At 49.5% G+C, this 20,305-nt stretch overlaps 6 protein-coding genes; 2 read left to right on the plus strand and 4 right to left on the minus strand.

The window, feature by feature from the left end:
• Window positions 1-441: 441 nt before the first annotated feature.
• FFUJ_00396 (related to phosphatidylinositol 4-phosphate 5-kinase) lies at window positions 442-8,102 on the minus strand (the record flags this gene model as incomplete). XM_023573341.1 has 3 exons in its annotated part: window positions 442-544; window positions 597-1,201; window positions 1,254-8,102. The coding sequence occupies 3 exons, from the start codon at window positions 8,100-8,102 to the stop codon at window positions 442-444; spliced, it is 7,557 nt and encodes a 2,518-aa protein (XP_023425078.1).
• Window positions 8,103-9,345: 1,243 nt separating this feature from the next.
• Window positions 9,346-9,705, minus strand: FFUJ_00395 (uncharacterized protein; the record flags this gene model as incomplete). XM_023573342.1 has 2 exons in its annotated part: window positions 9,346-9,446; window positions 9,504-9,705. 2 exons carry the CDS (start codon window positions 9,703-9,705, stop codon window positions 9,346-9,348), a joined length of 303 nt encoding a protein of 100 aa, XP_023425079.1.
• Window positions 9,706-10,181: 476 nt separating this feature from the next.
• FFUJ_00394 (uncharacterized protein) lies at window positions 10,182-12,392 on the plus strand (the record flags this gene model as incomplete). Its single annotated transcript, XM_023573343.1, has 1 exon — window positions 10,182-12,392. The coding sequence occupies one exon, from the start codon at window positions 10,182-10,184 to the stop codon at window positions 12,390-12,392; it is 2,211 nt and encodes a 736-aa protein (XP_023425080.1).
• An 816-nt stretch (window positions 12,393-13,208) lies between these two features.
• FFUJ_00393 (probable Putative DNA repair protein) lies at window positions 13,209-13,884 on the minus strand (the record flags this gene model as incomplete). XM_023573344.1 has 3 exons in its annotated part: window positions 13,209-13,422; window positions 13,679-13,785; window positions 13,840-13,884. The coding sequence occupies 3 exons, from the start codon at window positions 13,882-13,884 to the stop codon at window positions 13,209-13,211; spliced, it is 366 nt and encodes a 121-aa protein (XP_023425081.1).
• A 2,453-nt stretch (window positions 13,885-16,337) lies between these two features.
• On the plus strand, window positions 16,338-18,245 carry FFUJ_00392 (related to malonyl CoA synthetase; the record flags this gene model as incomplete). XM_023573345.1 has 3 exons in its annotated part: window positions 16,338-16,653; window positions 16,718-17,013; window positions 17,067-18,245. 3 exons carry the CDS (start codon window positions 16,338-16,340, stop codon window positions 18,243-18,245), a joined length of 1,791 nt encoding a protein of 596 aa, XP_023425082.1.
• Window positions 18,246-18,746: 501 nt separating this feature from the next.
• FFUJ_00391 (probable translation initiation factor eIF-4E) lies at window positions 18,747-19,620 on the minus strand (the record flags this gene model as incomplete). XM_023573346.1 has 3 exons in its annotated part: window positions 18,747-19,235; window positions 19,286-19,357; window positions 19,411-19,620. 3 exons carry the CDS (start codon window positions 19,618-19,620, stop codon window positions 18,747-18,749), a joined length of 771 nt encoding a protein of 256 aa, XP_023425083.1.
• Between the last annotated feature and the right edge of the window lie 685 nt (window positions 19,621-20,305).

Raw genomic sequence — 20,305 nt, forward strand, 5'->3', positions numbered from 1 at the left:
GATATGACAGGTCTCAGTGGCTTACAGGTGCTATCGGCCTGAGATGACGCCCTGGACCTACACGTTTGGGGGGGGGGGGGGGGGGGGGGGCCTAAGCCGACATTACCACTCGAGCTGTCGACTAAGGTAGACAGTCCATCACGATACAGCCATTCAACTCAACATTTCTGAAGGGGCATACAACAGTAGCCATACTCTATTGATTTATGCATGTCTTGTATCCACATCATGCAAAGCCTCCTGGGTTGTAAGCAAGACCATCCTTTCCCTGTTCCTTGAATGAATGCTCTGGTAAATGATCCCAATAACGACGCTGATGCTTGCTTGCTTGTACATAAAACAAAAATACACTTCTTTTACGTTTATACCGGCCGTTGCGAAACATGCGTCTTTTTCTTCGTTTATCTCATTCGCATCACACATAACAAACAACTCATACGCTCAGCGGAGCAACTCGGGCTCTTCGAACCTAGCGCGCCCATAGTAATGCGGATACTGAGGGTTGTTGAATAGATGCCAGCAGTTGGGCGCTTGCAAGATGTACCTGATCACAAGTTAGTATACGAATAACTATCTCAGTCCCGTCTTGTACATACCTGGCCATTGCCTCTCGGAAACGGGACTTGTATTCCTTGGGACTGGTCACGGTAGGTCGATTGCGGCCACCACCTGCGAATCCACGATCCTTGATCCAACTCTCGAGCTTCTTGTCCCAAGTGTAGGTCCGGATACAATCAATGATACCAACCACGAGTTCCTTGCGAGCTTCGTCGACGGCAATCATGAGTGAATAGTCCATCACATTCTGTCTTGCCAAGAACAACGTATCGTTCCAGACCGAAGCGCGTAAGAGCTTCTTGGAATGCTCTCGTGCAAAGAGGGGTGACTCGTAAATGTACTCAACCATGTTTTCGTCAAGGAGAACCTCATTTTGCTCTCCTGTCGACTGGATCTTACGGTTTCGCATGGAACCTTTGAGGTCAAAAATTCTTGTTGCTGACCGGTCGTAGAAGAGGTTCTCAGTAATAAGGAGATCCAACTTGATGTCAGTTCCTGTTGCAGGGTTCTTGATGAACACCTGGAAGAAGCCTAACATCTTTGCGATGACAGACGGGAGATCATGAAACAGTGCCTCAGCCATGATGTTGAAGTATCCAGGCGCAAATCGCAGGAAGGCCGAAGTCTCGATAGGGGAGAGTGACTGGGGATTGTTAGTCAATCTTGACTCGAAGCAAGAATCTACACAAACTTACCTTGAGAACGAGGCGATCGTCCAACGTCTTCAAGAAAACGGACTTGGTCTTGCCTCCCTTCGAATCCCACTTCAGGCATCGTGAAAGAGACTCGACAATACGTTCTGCAACACCACACTTTCTCCTGAGTGCATCAAACTGCTCTGCATAGAAGATCTTGCAGGTCATGGTAGCAGAGCCTTCTCGGAATTGGTACTTAAGATGGGTCCCTGTGACGCGAAGAAGGCTCTTTTCCATGTCCGTTTCCGACACCATCCAGTCGGTACCATCTGAAGGCAGTGACTTGGGCTCGACATATCCGCCGCCCTCCACTTCGCGCTGCATAACCTCCTGTGCTTCTCGTCGAATGTTTGCCAGCTTGCCCTTGTAATCGTCACTGTTGAGAGCGAGGGCAATGACTGAGCTTGGCTCATCCTCTCGCACGATGATGTCTGAATCAACAAAGATGTGGTCGCTGGGATTGACCGGATATTCGAGCTGGTGCCAGCCGCTTGCGCCTCGTTCAGCCCAGAAGTTGGTGAGATACTTCATCAAGCTTGTCTTTTGATGCTTGGGCAATTCCAGTGGAATGTCGCTTGCATCAACGGAATCAGCAATCTCTTTGATGTCGTGCAAGTACTCATCTGGCACCGAGTGTTCGAGATCAGTGGTGCGTTCTTCGTCATCTGAGAATGTCTGACTGGTATTTGCAATGGTGTGATCGTCATTCTCTTCCTTTTCTTCCTTCTCCGTTATTTCTTCTCCTTCTCCATGGTCTGTCTTGTCCCCGCGCTCTTGACATGGCTCTTCACCCCCAATTTGTTGGCTTGGGTTCCCGTGCTGTTGTTCCTCTATACTCGCGGGTGGCTCAGCTGGAGTCAATGGCTCAGTAACCGACTCTGGCTTATGATGCGAATCCGACCTTCGTGAAGCAATGCTGCCGGCACGTTTGCTGGCTTCGCGTTCAGCAATACTCTCCGATGGGGGGCTTGGTTCGTCAAAGGCATCGTTCACATCATCGTATACCTCAACAATTGCCTTTGTGGTCGTTCTCGGAAGCATGGCTCGAGGTTGGCGCATGCTCGCAGCACGCTTCTTGCGGTCTCGGATACGCTCTTTCTCGAATTCTCGACTGAGCTGCTCAAAGTGCCTCGCCAGTGTTGAAACCTTGGACTCTCTCTTCTTATGCACGAATCGCGGAATTCCTGACGCGGTCGCTTTTCCTCTATCCTTCAGATTTCTCAACCCCAGGCGATCTGAGAGCTTCTTATCCACTCTGATCGACCCCTCGGTTGTTGACTCGGACCCCGTGCTGTCAGGAGGATTCGTCTTAGTTTCCTTAATGCCAAGACCCTTGCCAATTCCTGACTGAGTCCTAGAAAGTGTACGAACGGGGTGGGAGGTTGCTCTAACCATAGGAGGCGAGACCGCTTGCCCAGACTTACGAGAGGATCCGCGCTCGTTTGTGGGAGTAGGGATTGCAGATGGACCTGCTTGATAGCCCTGTTCTCGCCTCACCTGGTCAATTTTATCTGATAGTGTTGGAGCGGGCGAGGGGAGCGCTTCAAGAGGAGACGGCAGTGGCTCGGTGGGCTCAGTAGACTCAGCACCAGGCTCAGCGGGCTCAGTTGGCTCATTTGCTTCAGTGGTCTCGGTAGGTTCAAGGGGGACCAAGTCGAAAGCCCCGCCCGATGCCTTTGGTGTTTGTTCAGGGTCGGCAATGGGGGTCTCTTGATCGTCTTGATCATGGGCTTCTTGAGCTTCTGGTGCCTCGTCGCCTTGAGAAAGCTCAGTCGGAGGATGAGTTGGTGTTGAGGGCGTGCGCGCTAGATCTAATGGTTCGACCCTTTCAATGGCCCCTTCTGCAGGGATCTCAACTTTACCATCTTCATCGGGAACGTCCTTACCATCGACAGGCTTTGATGAAGCGACACTAGCCTCCATACTGGTGTTGTCGGTGTAGTCCGTTGGTTGGGTGCTCTTCCCCTCTTCCTCCGTGAAAGTTTGAGACGGCCGCTCTTCGCTATCAACCGTTGAAGGCGTGCCTTCGTTAGAAACTAGCGACTCCTTTGACTCATTGTCTGTAAACATCTTCTTCAACTGCATGATGGTTAACTGGCGCATATCCTTGTCGCTGAGGAAATCAGCTTCAAATTTCGTAAACGCCTGATCCCATTCCCCGGCTTTCTCGAGCATCTCTCGGACGATACTGTTAAAAGGAACCACTTCGTAGTACTTGGAGTTGACGTAAATATCTTGCAATCTCTTGACGATGGTTGGGAGATCCTCTTTAGCTTTAGCAGTCAAACGATCGACTTCAGATTTGCACAGGTCCGCCTTGTCGGGCAAGACACTGTCAATTCTGATACACATTAGTCTCGATCTGACCGAGGCCATGAACTTGGCCCATCTCTCTTCCATTCTGACAAAGATCTCATTCTTGAGCTTCAAATCATTGGTTACTTTCCAGGTGATTCTTGCTCGGGGCACAACGATCTCCAATAGATCGATGGGATCCCAATGAATGCGGATTCTTGCGTCTTGAAGACTAAAGTACCGAACGTGGTCCCGGTGGTGGTCATGGGGACATTCATGCATGCCTTTCATCTTCAGTCCCCGGCCCCAAAAGAGGAGTTCCAAGTATTTTCCAAATGAGTATTTGTAGGTGGCTTCCGACATAGGCCTCTCTTCCGTATCTTTCTTACAAATCTTGCAGTAAGTCCACATTGTGATGCCATCATAGTCTGCCAAAGCAGAGTTATTTGGCAAATTCTCGACAAAAACTGTGATTCGAAACTGGTCATGCACATAGGTCCTATGGTGTTCCAGCATCCTGCGTTCGCAGCCGTTCGAAGTGCAGACTTGGTTCATGGTATAGGCAAGATCTTCAACGTATTGACCCAAGGTGCAATCAGGGTCCATACCTGTGTCAATGTGCTGCTCATCGTAAAAGTTGATGGCAACCAAAGAGGGCTCAGTACATGGAATCTTGGTCTCTGTACAAACAACTGAGTAGAGGACGACAATGTTCTGATGAGAATACGGATCGAAGAGATCGAGGTTGCCCTGGATATAGGTTTCCCACTGACGAGTTTGGGTTTGGTAATTGTATAAAGCCTTATCGTACTCTGCATCGTGAACAGCTCGAAGGATCTCCATAATCTGTCGTGGTGCCTTTTGACCAATCGCCTCGACCATTTCGGGTTTGATGAGTTGGAATTTTTGAGGTTCTAATTTTTCTGAGTCTGTTTCTTCATAGTAATCGTGATTGCGCAATCTGCGCAAGTAGAGAAGTCTTCTCTCCTGCTCTCGCGTCTTCATTAAAAGGTAGGGTTGTGTGAACTTGACATAAGGCGAAGCAGAGAGGATCTTGGTTTCGTACTTGGCTACCATGTCACTATAGTAAGTTGGCATAGGGACATCGTCTGGAACTTGACTGGCTTGATCCTCAGCAACAGGATCGGACTGCTCTTGAAGAGACATGAGACGTGTGCGTTCTTGGGTCAACTGGCCTGACTGGTTCAATGAGCCTGTGTCGTCGGTTTCAGTAATACTAGCGCTGTCCGCAGTTGTTTGAGACGGCGGTTCACTATCTCCTGGTGGGTGGTTAACCACAACAGCTGGGCCGTCTCTCGAGTTGTCAACGCTATTGACACTCATAGATCTCGCACTATCGCCCTGGAGCTGCATAGAGTTTGTCATGGAATCTCCAGCTTCTGGAAGTTCAATCGACTCATCCCTCAGAAGGCTTGATTCAAGCTTCAGATTGTAGACAACATAAACCATAAACTCCATAATATGCTTTACCTTCGAGAGCACGGTGCTGTTGGCACCCCTCAACGCAATCGTGCAGCCAAGTTCAGGAGTACAACCGGACAAGAAAATATATGACTTTTTGCGACCCGGGTAGTCATTATTCACAAATGTCCTAACCTCGAAGCTAGCACATCGTCCAATTTGGACGGGCAGCGCCAACATGTCAAGAGACGATATAATGTCGGTTTCAGCACATCGTGCAACTGCTTCAATAACCGTGTGCTTAACATTGTAGGCCACTGAAATGTTTGCGTCGGAAAGATACTGCAACGCCACACCGGAGATGCTCTTTTCAGCAAGAAGCACTTGAGGGCGGAGATTCGTGATTCTCTGGACCACAACCCGTAGAAATTCTTTTTCTTGCTCGATGACAGGTTGCAAGCTCATAAAGTGCTGTTGATGCCGTTGGTACTCAATTGGAAAAGTCACAAGCATTACTCGTGGATTGGTAATCCTGCGAGGCATACTCTTGAGGGCCAGGTTCTTGGTGAAAACCACACCAGAGATGTAGGCTGTGTCACCAGGCTTGCCTCCTGGAATTCTCTTCAACTTGACATAATGTCGAATATCCATATCTTCTCCCTTAGCGACGTCTGGGTCAACGTCGTCTGTTGCTCGCAACAGGATGGGAACAAGAGCCTTTTGCCACGCTGGGGGGTTTGTAATCTCTGCATCGTCTAGTAGCTGGTGTAGCAACTTATCAACGTGTCTCAAACTGGATGAGTTGAGCTCAACTTTAGGGGCCTTCTTGTGTTGTAGCGAGTCACTCCTAGTGATCTGATTTGCACTTTGGTGAGGTGTATCCAATGAGAAGAGCAGTTCTGAGGACTGAGAAGGACCCTTGAACACGGCGGACTTTGGGCGCGGTGATGGCAAGTGATGCATACTGCCACTGACATTGCTAGTGTTCCGTCGCCTTGGTGGCCGACGATATCCGCCCAGGCTTCCAGGCAGTTCATCGAGACCACCTCTACTCACGAAGCTCATACCGCTGATGCTTTTTTCGCCTGCCCTATGGCGATATTTTCTATTAGCATTTACGTATGGTGTAAGTTCTGACTTGTCGTCACCAAGGCTTCCGGGTTGCAAGTCGCCTGTCATTGTGGTAAATAGGCTCATTTGCTCATCTTCACTTGACTCATCGGACATGTAGTCGGCCAGCTCCGGATCGATGATATTATCGTCGTGGAAGGCAGGGAACTTTGGCTTCTTAACGCTCTCGTCATCAATGCCACGTCTGAAAGGTGCTCTCTCTTCCGGTGCAGGCTTGAAACGGTTCAGGAAGCCAGCATGTTTGGAGTGATGTCGTTTGTGGCCTGCAGAAGAATGTGGCCTTGCACTTAATGATTTGAGAGATCGTGAAGAGCCTGGCCTGCTCAATTGTGGCGCATCGATCTCCAGAATGGCTGCAGTACGGGATTCTCCAAGGCGGCGAGTTGCAGGTATAGCCATCATTGGTGTCGTCACAGGTCTTGATACAGGTCTCGAGTCTTCTGATCCTTCGGAAGCAACCCCAGATTCGTTATCTCTCGGCTTCGGCTGGCTCACGTTACTGGGACTTTTCGCATGATTTGCGCCGAAGAATCTTGGCATGAACGATTGTTCATCGCCAGAGTCCTCTGAACCACTCCCATCGAAACGTCTAGTGATGACTTCGAGACATCGCTTACAAACGCGCAGCGAACCTTGCACACCGAACTTCTCGCCTGAGATCACAGTGGTGCATTTTGAATCGAAGATGCAGCCGCAGGTTCTGCAATGATGTTTTCTCCTGAATGCGCTGAACGGCGTCTGACAGAGGAAACACTCCTTGACAGTATCGTCTTTCATCCAGAATTCCTTGCTCAAAACCTGTTTGCGCATGCGAGTGAGCTGTGCATTCACCTGTTCAGAGGCTTCTTCACTACTCGTAACAGTGCCAGGTATTCTGAAATCGCCCGACGCCATCTTTTGTGGTTTTGGGTTATTAGAGAAGGAATCGTGGCAAACAGAATCATGAGCAGATGTGCTGACGTGGCTAGGCTCAGCGGTTCCCCTGTCCAATGAGGAATCTCTCGAATTTTGGCCTCCAGGGGATCTCGACCGGCTGATTCGATCGATAACGGCAGGCTTCCTTCTTACACTGTCGGGTGATAGTAAAGACGAGGTGACTGAAGGGCTACGGAGATTTCGGGTCTGTAGTGAAGGTGTACGATGGTGTGTACTTCTGGGACTCGTCGGACTTTTGATACTTTCGTCGATACTTTCGGTGTCCTCACGCTTAGACCTGGGCGGAAGCTTACCATCTTTCATGTCGTACAGACTGCTCGATGATTCAGCCGTCGTTAGGTGCGCTTGCAAATCTGCTCGGCTGCTGATACTCTTTCGGCTCGATCCGACGCCACCACTGTCCTCAGTGCGGATGGTGGTATGACTAGGATCTCTGTGTACCGTCACAGGGGCGATCGTAGGGTCAGCGGCGATAGAGCTGGGTGCCTTTTTGGAAAAGCTTTGACGGTTCGTAGGGTTGGACTTCTGGTTAGACATCAGGCTGATACTCGATGGCTTAGATGGCTGAGCTTGCGGTCGAGGTTCGATAGTGCCGCCACTTTGACTTGTAGATGCCCCATCATTAGGTATGACCTGAGACGAGGAAGTGGATAGAGAGGCGCCGGTGTCGACTCGACTAAGCGAGCCGATAGATGCCTTCGAGCCATGATTGGCAACAATCGAGGTTCTTTTGGAGGAAGGCTCTGACCTTTCTCCCGGTGTTTGTTCCTGGGGTGATTTGGGTGTGCCTCCGCCACCTACAGCTTCCCTTAAACGACTATAGAGCCCACTGAAGCCTTGTTGGACTAGATCGCCTGCTATTCCTTTGTTTTCCGATGTTGGTGCTGCTACGGGAGGCGGTGCGAAGTCGTTAAAGGTGGTTAGGGAGTCACACTGGCTAGCGGATGTGTGTATCTTGTCAAGGGCATGGGCAAGTTGCCCTGTAGAAATCGAGTTGATAGAATCGCGGCGGTTACGAATGGGAGTGCTTGTCGATGCCACGGAGCCGGATCTGGGCCGCGACATGTTGAGAGCGTGGTTGTTCTGAGAATGGGCTGGCAGATCCAGCGTATAAAAACTCCACAGCGGCTTGAGTGATGAAGTTGGAGGTCGGTATGCGGACGCAGGGCGATCGTCAACGGAAAGGCCTTGGAAGTCTAAGACTCAATGCATGTGACGTTTGTCCGCTTTGAGTTGCTCAAGCAAACGCAACAGCCACAGTTCGAGTACAAGATATTAACAGCATGGTGATCCGACGAACTTTAAAAGAATGGGTAAGCACGTCGTGGACGGATGGAGAATGCAGAATGGAAGCGGCGAGCGGTGCGGAGAAGTCGAGGTCGATCTCCAGGGTTTCGCTGATCGGTGAAGCTGTTGTGGATAGACGGGACTGCAAGAAAAGTTGGGGTCTCTCTCGTCTTGGAAAAGACGGAATGGAGCGGGCTAAGGTTAAGGTAGTTCAGACAGACTCTAATCACGGACAAGGCAAGAGACAGAAAGCAAAATGACGAAAGAGCATCAGCTGGATGCTGCGGCGCAGAAGGAATATGCTGTCCCGCACAGCTAATCACTGCTGTACGTGGTGAAGATCCAAGGTCGAGAACAACCTTTGGGCATCCGAGATGGGCGTTTGAATGCGTGATGGCGTCAGACCCTTGCAAGGCAGCTGGAGCCTGAAGCCTGGTGTCGGGGAGCAAGAAAACATTGGACCTCGATATGAGGTGTCAAAATAAACTCAGTAAAAGGTAACCTGAACCCATGCTAAATCATCTAAGTCTTTTTATCACTTAGAATCAAGGTCTTGAGTTTTCTTTCCTCCCCTAGCTTGGACTGTTAACGACATGGGGTCACCGGAACATGCAGGTCTCGGTTGGGGTACTTTTTTGCTGTTGTGGGATAGTCACCGTTGGCATGAGTTGATTGTGTCTTGATAACCATTTTAATGCAATATGCTGCTTTCTCTCAGTATACCATGTTGCTGGAGGCTCGCTTAATATCTTCTATAACATCAAAGAAATCTGGCCGTCTCCATCTTGAGTACCTCTTGCTCCTTTATCGCCTCTCCTTCGCTGTAATGATCCGCTACCCCCCATCCATCGCGTTACTCCCAGGGCGTAAATCTAAACGGGTCGAGAACCGGTACCGGGAATTGAAGAACAATTAGTGTAATTATCTAAATATTAAGAAATTAATTATTAGTATTAAACAATAATGAATTCTTAGAGACACTTACTGTATATATTTGGTAGAATCCAAATAAGTACAAAGTCTACTTGAACTTATTTTCGTGATTGTTCAAGAACTTCAAAAGCCAGGGGCGCTGCTCCTCTTCGAGAATTCGCTGGGATTCTTTCTGTTTCTGTTGTTGCTCTAAAAACAGTTAGATATCTAAAACCTTGGTTTTAATATGGTATTTCAATAACTTACGATATTGCTGAAGTTCCTGGACCATTTGCTTCTGTTCCCGGATTTCTTTGTAGAGAACCTCTAGAGTAATCTTAGGAGTTTCAGAAGCTTTGTCGTCAGAATGGCTCTGGGAATGAGTAAAGTGAATGATACTCGAGAATGGCTGTATCGATCTAGTGATAGGGCGTCGCAGGAAAGCGAATGATCGAATTAAATGTGACATTTTTGATGCCAGATGCCAGATGTTTGCCGTTGCTATTGAACTGGTGAACGAATGAATGAATGATGGGTGTTGATGTAAGGAAGAGAAAGTGGGATGTGGGGTGGGTGGAGCGGCAAGAAGTTATACCCACACCTCACAAACTATACCCCGCAGCTGCTGCAAGCACGGCCCAAAATTACCCGTCGCGTCGCGCTGATTTTCGTTTCGATTTCATCCATGGTTAGACCTCGAGCTTCTCAAGAAGTCATTTCACTCAAGCTACACTCTAAAAGGTCCATTGTTATCTCACACAAAACTTTCTATCTGCAGAAGGAAATCCGCCACTCATCTATCGCATACGTCGCACGTTCCGAAAATCCTATCCTTGCCGCACACCTTCTTTCGATCTCTTCGCCCCGTCGCACAGATTCTTCATCGAGGCCTCTCATGTAACATCCAAACATCGCGACAGGTTGTTGGCAATCTTTCGCATCCCAATGTCTCCCAAATATTCTCCTGATCGGGACGTCACGGAGCTTTTCAACCGGCATCGCGTAACAAACATTCCCTCCGATCAGAGAGCACTCCTCGAAAGGCCGGACTCGTGGGCAGTCGAGCTAGAGAATACGCCCCACGGCCTTTCGCATCTTCCAGGACACGTTCTCGAGACAGTGAAAGCAACGTATATTGCTAAAAAGCACGTGATTCAAGAGCATACTCTGATCTCAAACAAGCGCAATGGCAGTCCCATAACATCAACACCCAATAAACGGCAGCGTAATGGTATAACGAGCACACCTAGATCCGACCATGCCAAGCCACCACAATCATCCCCCGAGCGTGCTGTGTCCTGGTCTCCAACGCCGGAGCCCATTCCCTCAAAAGACGCAGATTGTATAGCGGTGGCTATAGTTGACCATAACACTCAGTCATCCATTGTTCACGAAACACCAAAACCAGGGCCAGGCTTCGGACGCCCACAGCGGCCGAATGCAAAGCCAATCCTTGAGAACCCACCTTCGTCTGCGGAGACTGAAGACGATTTGGAAACACGGATTCCTGATGCTCAGCCTCTTCACAATGGCTCCGTGAACAAAACGGCAGTGCGGTCTAAACCAACTGCACCATCTCCGCTTTCCACCAACGGGACCATGGCTACACCGCCATGCGCTCAACCGAGCAACACAGCTCCAACGGTGGTGCCAAATACAGAAAATATTCGCAGGAGTGAGAGCCCAAAGACTCGTCGATTAAGGTTCAAGCCAATCGTTCTTGACAGTTGGGAACGGAATAAGAAGAAAGGTTGCAACGAAAAAGATCGTCTGCCACCGACTATAATGCCTCCAAAAGTTATCGACGATTCAATGCCAACGTCGTCCGATTCTATTATTCCATTCACGGGCATACCCATCACACAAGAGTCCGTCAGGGATATTAGAGAGTCAATCGAGATGAAGGAAGATGAAACGATGGGCAATGTAGAGGAAGTTGTTCCCTCAACGAATTTCCATGGATCAACTGCGGATCGCCCGATGGTCGACGGTACTGACAAGAAGCCAAGTGCCGAGAGCAAGCCCATACAACAACCGACCACGTCTTCGCAGATAGGTTCGTCAAAAACGACAGCGGCAACAAATCCTCAACCACAGATAAATGACCAAATGGTGAAAGAAGAGTCACTTGCTCCCGTGCCACTTATAGCGCCAGGAGCTCCTCTGGAACCCTACGAAGCATTTGTGCAACAATATCCAGACTACCCCGGTGAAAACGGGGGTGACAAGTTGCCCGGGACCAAATCCAACTTCATTTATGCATGTGTATACCTCAACTACCTACGCCCAAGGAAGCAGCTTCGAGACTGCCTCTATGATGAATTCATCCGAGCTTACCCGTGCTCTTATGGGGAGTACATCAAACGCTCCCGTATTGAACCTATGGTTGCCATAAAATGGTTCAATCAGCAAACAGGCCCCTTGGTGTATAATAAATATCTTGTGAACAGGGGCAACTTGAGCCATATCCTCAGATCATACCCGGAGGAGTTTGCACGTGCGAATGAGCTGGTATCCAAGAAAAGCGAAGATGATGCTGGCGGGGATGATCTAATGATATATACAAGCTCAGAAGACGAAGGTGACTTGGATGAGGACGACAGCCAGCGTTCGGTTTCCCCACCATCCCAACGTTCTTCAGAGAGGGAAAGTGTCGAGTCACCACAGCCAATTGCAACTATCGAGAATGATATGGAAATCGACCCCCCTGAGATCCCGTCTGCGCCTCCTTCAACTTCTAGCAAAGGAAGGCCATCATTGGCATCGACGAATGATTTGGAGATAATCTCGAGGCCTGTGCCAACAGCGAAGCACATTACTCCCGCACAGTCGAAAATCAGACGACAGAACCCAGCTTCAGAGAAAAGACCACTCCAGTCCTCACGAGCTCAAGAGATCTTGACTCAACCTCCTCCACCCACTTCGCCCCAAATGCCACAAACCTCAATGTTACCACCATCTACTATAGGAGGCTCAGCAATCAAGTCGACGGCTCCTCGACATTCACAGTATTTCAAAAGAATATCCGAGGACCTCCGGAAGGCGACACCGAAGCAACGCTCGGCAAAGGATCTTGAAAAGCTTCGAGAGCATTTCAGAAGATCGAAAGGGACAGGGGCGCAAGATCGTCGAAGCAGCAGTGGCCGGTTTGAATAGAATCGCGGATCGGGAAAGGCGCTAGGATCAAGATTACGATTAAGGGATAGTCATGTTGACGATCGAGGCTTTCGGGGAGGCTAAAGCGTTTGTTTTTTATTGTATCTGATACCCAAAATCGTTGTTGAATCTGCAGAAATGCCGTCAGCAACATCTTCATGACTGTACAGTATTATATCATCAAGTATCACAGGCCATGAAAGGTCCATAGATTCGATTGCATGAAGAAGAGATTGATTCGGTGGCGGAAAGAACAGTCTATTGTGCGTGGGCAACATGTCTATAGTAAGCTAGGTAGCTGGTTCGACTGAGAACCTGGCTTGATTAATGGACTGACAGCATGGCGATGATGCAGAAGATGGGAGAAGTATTAGAAAGAAATAGAGTCCTTGGTGTCCAGTTGCCTTTCCTCGTCAAGATACTCAACTTCATTTCTCCCGTCATTCCGTGTAACAAGAACAAGATTTTATCTTCGCCCCCACTGCCAGTCGTCGTCTCATTTCCACGAAGGGGGGTATCATACAATCTTGTTTCAATTTTTTGGGTCCCAATCAATTTTGTTTGTGTCTTCACTCCGTGGCACGAACTACTCTCGCTGCCCATCCCTTTTCGACGTTGGTCTTTTTTTCGCCTTTGTTCCTTTTTTTTTTCTGCTGATCCCAAATTGGTGATGTTTTTGGTTTTGCTGAGAGTAAGGGTTAAAAAAAGAAATCCCGGTGTTGTTAAGCCTTGAAGTCGTCATTCTGTCATTAGCGGTCATTATGGTTTTGATTTTCTTTTCGTGTCTTTTTTAAGCGGGTGAAGAGAGTGATGTTCTCACTCTTCCTCAGCTTCAGCTCGGGCGGCACGGGTAGCGGCTTCATCTTCCTTCTTCTTCCTTTGGCGGGCTTCTTCCTCGGGAGTCATGGTGCGCAGCTGGAGAGCGTGGATGCCGTTCTCCTGGGCCATCTCGTCGCGGAGAAGGGCGTAGACCATGCGGTGACGGGCAGGCTGCATCTTGGAGTTGAATGCGTCGGAGGTGATGACCACGCTGTCACGTGTTAGTATGCATTGCATCTTGATTGTGAAGTTGGGTTGACCGGGGTATGTGCAGAAGAACGGTGTGGGTGAGTGAGGAAGGGTGTTAGTAAGTATGGGGTACAAGAGACTGCATTGCATGACAAGAGTGTCACGCGGGATGAGATGAGATGAGATGAGGCGACATGATATGATTCCAAATTGAGATGAGATGAGAAAAGTAGGTTGCACAGAAGTCGGCTGAAGGTGACAAAGAGCGCAATTCTTACCGAAAGTGTGTCTCGCTGGAGGTAGTGTGTTCCATGGCCTTGTGGTGGGAGTGAAGATGAGAGTCATTGTAGATCTCGAGAGTTTGGGGATTGAAGGCCGCGGTGATCTAAGGGGAATAGTCAGTGGGTGGTTTCGTCGAATATGCACATTGAGATCTCACCTTGGCTCGAATAAGATCCTCAACAGGAGTGTTGGAGTTGCTCATGGTTGAGAGCTGTCGCTGGACGCTCGAAAAGCCGAGCGCGTATCGTCGAAACATGAGGTATGGCGGTCTGAAGATAGAGGAACGTAGCGACGTCCAGGTACAGTTTGCGCAATGTCGACTGGAACTAGATAGAGTCGACAAAAGGCGATACAGATGGGACTATTTAAAAAACGAATTGAGTCGATGACAACTCGGAATTCGCGGGCGATATAAGAAGAATAGAATCTTTCCTGTCCGGATCCCAAGTGGAGCGGTAATGGATCGACAGGGCAGGACGAAAGGCTCTGGTTGGCCTTAGGCTGGTGGGAGGGAGGTGAAGTAGGTTTTTTTAATGAGGTTCCCGAGTTGTCGGTTTGTCCGCCTCTTTAAGCTTTAGGTTATCGGTCTGGCTCTGGCTATTGCTGCCCCCAAAAATAAACCACACTGTGACTGTAACGTGACGTGACAACTGGAAGCAGGAACAGGAAGTCAAAAGCGAGAAAATAGCAAACAAGAGACTTTGCAGGCGAGACGAGGCGAGACGGAAAGTGAAAGGTTGGAAAGGCAAGGTGGAAGAGGCGGGACAGGACAAACTGATATACGTTTCAAGATATGGACGGGATAGGATCTAGAGGAAGCTTGGACTAGAGGTAGGCATGTATGTACAGTACATTCTATGGATTAGTACCCAAGGTATCTAAAAGTGGCGGAACACGTTCACTCTTTCGTGAAAAAACAAAAACGCATACGATGATTGTGATTTGTGAAATTGACAACTCAGGGAGCCGTTATCCCGTTTCGGTGTGAAGTCGGTGTAGGAAACAACAAGCAAAAAGGAACAAACAAGCAGAAGCAAAGGCAAAAAAGCCACCAAGTCAGTCACATAGACATGTACAGCACAGTACAGTACCTACTGTAACCCAAGGTGCAGGCCCTTCTAAACATGTTCGTTATTCCTTCTACTGTACCGTGAAGAGCGCGGGGCATCTGCGTACTGTACATTTTTACCGTCTTTCCATGAGCCAAAGTGGCGGACAAGTTTTTCGATCCATCACATCGCATCACATCCCTACAGTGCTACACCCCTGAAAGCCTCTTTTTAGCAAATGATCAACCGCCAATCTGCGTGTCCGTCCAGACGGTTGGGTCGGGCGTCGGCTGGCCCTGACCGCCTGGCTTCTAGAGCGGTGAAGCCAGGAACAAGGGTTACGAACTACGAACCCCTGTTCTCCTTCTTCTTCTCTCTCTCTCTGTGTCTCCGTCTCTGTGACTCTCTCTTTTCTCTGACCAGTCTGATCGTTGCAAATAGTAGAATGCCACGACAAAGCAAGAGAGTCAACCTTTTACTCATGATAGACTACCAACTTACCTACCAGACTAGCACCGCTACTATACATCCCAATGACATATACCACACACCCCAGCTGCAGACTTGACAGCATACACAGTGGATATTGTCATTGGAGCTGTGGGAGCTTTGCTGTAGGTACGGGCCCAAACAGGCGGGATCTGGTGCGATGCGATAGCGGTCTCGTGGATTGGCCCCATAGCTAAGGTAGTCAAAGTTAGGTAGCGTTGAAGGTTAAGGTCCGGGGTTTGTTTAGAGACAAGAAAAGAAGAAAAGATGTCAAATATGCAATCCACTCATTCACGTATTCGTCTTGGACCAGTGAGTTGTTGATGAGGCCAGCGCTCAACCATAACAGCCCAGCACAACAAACCAGTCACTATCTTCCCAGTCTCCTACTCGACTCAGGTCTCAGGACAGGAAGAAGGATCGTGTATGTATGTACGGAGTATGCATGTACCTACAATACTGTGCTGTATTTTTATCTCAACTGTTGGGCCTGGACGGATACCTACGTCCGTACGTACGTACATGTACAACGCTTGTGTTGCATTGCAGTCGAACGGTTCCTTAAGCCTCCCAGCTAAAAGCACACGCGGACGCATCTCTAGCTGCCGATACTCGTCCGTAAACAAAAGAGGCGCTGCTTATTGGCTTCACCTTCGAATCCTTTTCACTCTCTCCCCTCAGAAGATGTGCACCTTTACTTTCTGTTAGCTCCTCAAAACTGTTCGGCGCGGCTTCTAAAGGGTACGTACCTCCGGGGAAGACGGCCGTCCGTCCGGGACCGTGGGCCGAAGACTTGACCCCATTTACGTCAAAGAGCCAACCCACTTTAGCACAGGGAACGTTGGAGCTTTTGCTTCACAACGCACGCAACTCCATTTCTAAATTCAGCTGTCGCTTTCAATTAACTCATGCTCATGCTCCAGCGGGATCGTCAATCCCTAAATCCTATCCCCTCCCCAGTGCATGCCCTGCCTCAGCAAATGCGCCATTGAACCACACCTCAACGTAACATTCAGAGCCCAAGTCTGCACAGCAGAGACTCCGGATTGGCCTCTTCTAATTCTTGAATCCTTGTCGCCAAACCCCGGCGCTTCGGGGCCTTGAATTATTGTTCGTCATGTCGCTCCTCCGACATCTCGTCACCTCCGCCGTCCGGCGCCCGTCTGCTGCTACCTCCGCTTCCTTCATTACCCTCCGTCCCGCTGCTAGAATGCTCTCGACCTTACCACGCTTACCGCTCTTCGAAGCTGTTGCACAACATGATCCAGATTCGAAAGCTGTTATCCACTCTCTTTCCGGTCGGACCTTCAAGTATGGAGAGCTTCTAGGTGATGTTAGTCGCGCACGGGACAGGCTGGCCGAAGCTGCTGGTCGTGAGGACCTCAATGGCGAGCGCATTGCGTTCCTGGTTGAGAATAGCTATGACTACGTAGGTGAGCTCATGATGTGATCCTCGTGATATCGCATTGCGACAGCCATTGACATGCGCTTGTATAGTAACTCTCTTGGCCGCAATGGCTGCGCGATCTATCGCCGTGCCTCTATCGCCTGCATTCCCTGCGCCAGAACTTCAATACATTCTCAACCAGAGTGAAGCTTCATTACTAGTCTCCTCGCCAAAATTCGCATCCAAGGCCAAGGAAGTTCTTGCGACTGGGCTCACAACCCAACCGGCGCATGTAGAACTTCAGAAGCATCAAGGTGGGGGCAGTCATGACAAGGTGCAACTGAGTAATGCCGACTCTGGCGAAGCTGGTATGATGCTGTATACTTCGGGAACGACCAATAAACCCGTAAGTCTGCTCATGATGCTTCAATGGCTCTGTATGCTAAAGCCTCGGCTTAGAAAGGAGTACTACTCCCCCAGTCCGTCTTGACAGCGCAATCTCGCTCCCTCGTTGAGGCCTGGAACTACTCACCCTCAGATCATCTCCTCCACGTCCTCCCGCTTCATCATATCCACGGAACTGTAAATGCCATCCTTACACCGCTTCTCGCCGGCTCAACAATCGAGTTCATGTTCCCATTCAACGCTGATGCTGTATGGAAGCGTTTCTCAGCGCCCTTTCTCGACAATGCGTCCTCTACCGCTAAAGAGAAAATCACATTTTTCACAGTCGTACCCACGGTGTATAGCAGGCTACTCACCTCACACAAGAGCCTTCCTCGAGAGACTCAAGAAGCCGCCCGTAAAGCCATCTCGCCAGAGAACATGCGCCTCTCCATTTCTGGTTCCGCCGCACTTCCAACGCCTATCAAGACCGCCTGGAAAGATCTCAGCCATGGAAATGTCCTCCTTGAGCGCTACGGTATGACCGAGGTCGGTATGGCGCTGAGCTGCGGTCTGGACTTTTCAGATCGTGTAGATGCCAGTGTTGGCTGGCCATTGCCGTCCGTTGAAGCTCGCCTAGTCGACGTGGACAACGGTGAAATTATCAAGGAAGGAGAAGAGATCGATGCTCAAGACCGCGAACGCTCTGGTGAGATCCAGTTAAGGGGCCCGACCATCTTCCGCGAGTACTGGCGCAATCCAACCGCAACAGCAAGCGAATTCGTTGAAGATTCAGACGGCAATGGAAAATGGTTCAAGACAGGCGATGTTGCTGTCCGCCGTCCAGTCCCCTCCGCCACTGCTTCCCAGTCATGGACACATGGCCCCCTTTACTTCATTCAAGGACGCAAGTCCGCTGATATAATCAAGACAGGGGGCGAAAAGGTAAGCGCTCTAGAAGTCGAGCGAGAGCTACTATCCCTCCCCGAGGTCGCCGAAGCAGCTGTCGTGGCTGTGCCTAGTGGGCAATGGGGTCACAAGGTCGGCGCTGTCCTAGTTCTAGATAATGACGTTGTCAAGAAGTGGTCGGCCCTCGATATGCGCAGAGCGCTCAAGGGACGCTTGGCAAGTTATAAGATTCCCCAGGTCATGCGGCTTGTTGACCAAATACCCCGAAATGCTATGGGCAAGATCAACAAGAAGCAGTTGGTCAAGAGCATCTTCCCCGATGATATCAGCGGGGATGAGAGCTGATATGATCGGCTTCCATTGAAAAATTAAAAAAGTGTAAGATATGAAACTTATAGTCACCCTCATCGCTCTAAGCCACACTTCACCAAATCTGCGAGCATTGTTTCAGCAAGTTGGTAGCAATTGAGTATGCCTAGCAAATATTCATATGAAGCAACTGAATACAGTTGTTTGAAAGTACAAAAATCTATTTTCCTTTCCCCTCCTTGGGTGTCCCTTTTCATACTTCGTGGATGCACTTGGGAAACAGCCCTCCAAGTAACGCCAATAGAACATTGAGCTAAATGAAATTAAGGATAAATCGTACCCAGGCTGACTGAGCGGTTTACATATCCGGGTTCAAGCCAGTCGCCGCTCAATCCTTGCTGTCCCGCTTCTGCTTCAACAACTCGTCGACCTCTCGTGAATCGCCAGATGAACGGCGTCAGGTTCAGAAACGTGAAATGGTCATTATCGGATATCGTGCTAAATCAACGTCGTGCCTCTGTGTAAATCCTCGCACGTTTAAACAACGTGCTTAGCCTTAGCTCGTGTGCTGCCCGAGTGGGCACTGTCGGTGTGTCCAGAGAACTCAACCTGCTCTGCCGCAGGCAGCTCGAGAACCTCCTTGAATCTGCGGCCGATAGACAGGAGAATCTCCTTACCCTTCTCACCACTGCGGCCCTTACCGCCAGCGACATCGCCTTCACCTCGACCGGGGATACTCTTTCCGATGGTACGAGTCCAGACACCAATTCGGAAGAAGGCCTTTCGAACGTTGACAACTACACCCATGACCTCGCCATCGTCCTCGTCCTCGAGGGTCTCGCCAATAGCGGCCATCATGACCTGGAGCCAAAGACGGTCTACATCGATGTTTCGCTTGTCCTTGTACTGGTAAGACCACTTGCCGCCATGCTTGTTCTGGGGGTCCTCCCACTCGGGGCGAACGCCGGCCTTGAAGAGGTGGTAGTCGGATTTGAGGGAAAGCTCGGAAACGGGTGCGACATTATTCTAAAAAAAAATTAGCACGAGAAAGATCTGAGGTCAGGGTGATGACTCACGTAAACGCCCCAAAATTCCTCAACGGAGTCGAAGGTGATAACTTCCTTGAGGAGATCGTTCCAGTTGTCGCCCTATCACAAGTATTAGTATCCGAATTCGGCGGTAAAAGTCTGTCGTTTCTCACCTTGCCACTCGGAGGCTTTGTGAACCAGAGCGTCCACTTGTTCTGAAGAGGGTGCTTCACGTTGAAGTTGTCCTTGTCGTGGAAAACGGTGACGGGCTTGTCGTCGTCCTTGACATCGGAAGAATCCTCCTTGCCAGCAGGGTCGACAGGGATGGTGGTGAGGTCGACCTGCTCGTCCATCTTGGGGGTGTCAGCTACAGCGGCGGCCATTTTGTTGGTTTTCGGTTTGCAGAGTCGTGGTGGAAGTTTCGCAGATGGAAGATCGCGGGGCAGAGTCGATAGAGTAGAGGCAAAAGAAGTGGAAGCAAGAGATTCAGAAGTGGGGCCAGAAGCAATGAAAATGAATGTTCAAATTTCAAAGCAATTCCTTCCTTTCGTGGAGAGTTTGTCTACAACTTTGCACCAGGCAAGAGTCGCGAATAGCGGTAGAGTGAGAAGGAGTAGTAGTCGAATTTGACGTTGTCGGAAGGTACGAAATGCGCCTGTTGAAGTTTGGTTTGTGTCGCGAGGCGCAAGCAAAAATTCTTGGGTGCTGACCTAAAAGTGCTTCACTTTGAGTTTGGCAACCACACTGGCTACAGGCGGTACCTGACTTCTGCCTAAAATGTTAGGCCGCATTTCTTTGCCTCTGGCTTGCTTCACCCTCTAACGTTTCAAAAGTCAAACGAACCTCATATTTCTCATTCAACTCCTTAATAGCCAGGTATTCGCATTAATTTGCAAGGAACAATGCCAGGGCTACACCGAAGTTGCAGGTATCATTGACCCTTCTCTTGTTTCAACATGGGCCTCACGTGCCAAGCAAGAGCCTTCTTTGTCCCAACTTTGTGTCTATATCCAATCCATGCTCCAGGAGCTTATGATTTGCTTCCACGGTCCTAGTAAGTTTATCAAC

Source organism: Fusarium fujikuroi, chromosome FFUJ_chr01 (genome assembly GCF_900079805.1).
Source record: "Fusarium fujikuroi IMI 58289 draft genome, chromosome FFUJ_chr01".
NCBI classification, from domain to species: domain Eukaryota; kingdom Fungi; phylum Ascomycota; class Sordariomycetes; order Hypocreales; family Nectriaceae; genus Fusarium; species Fusarium fujikuroi.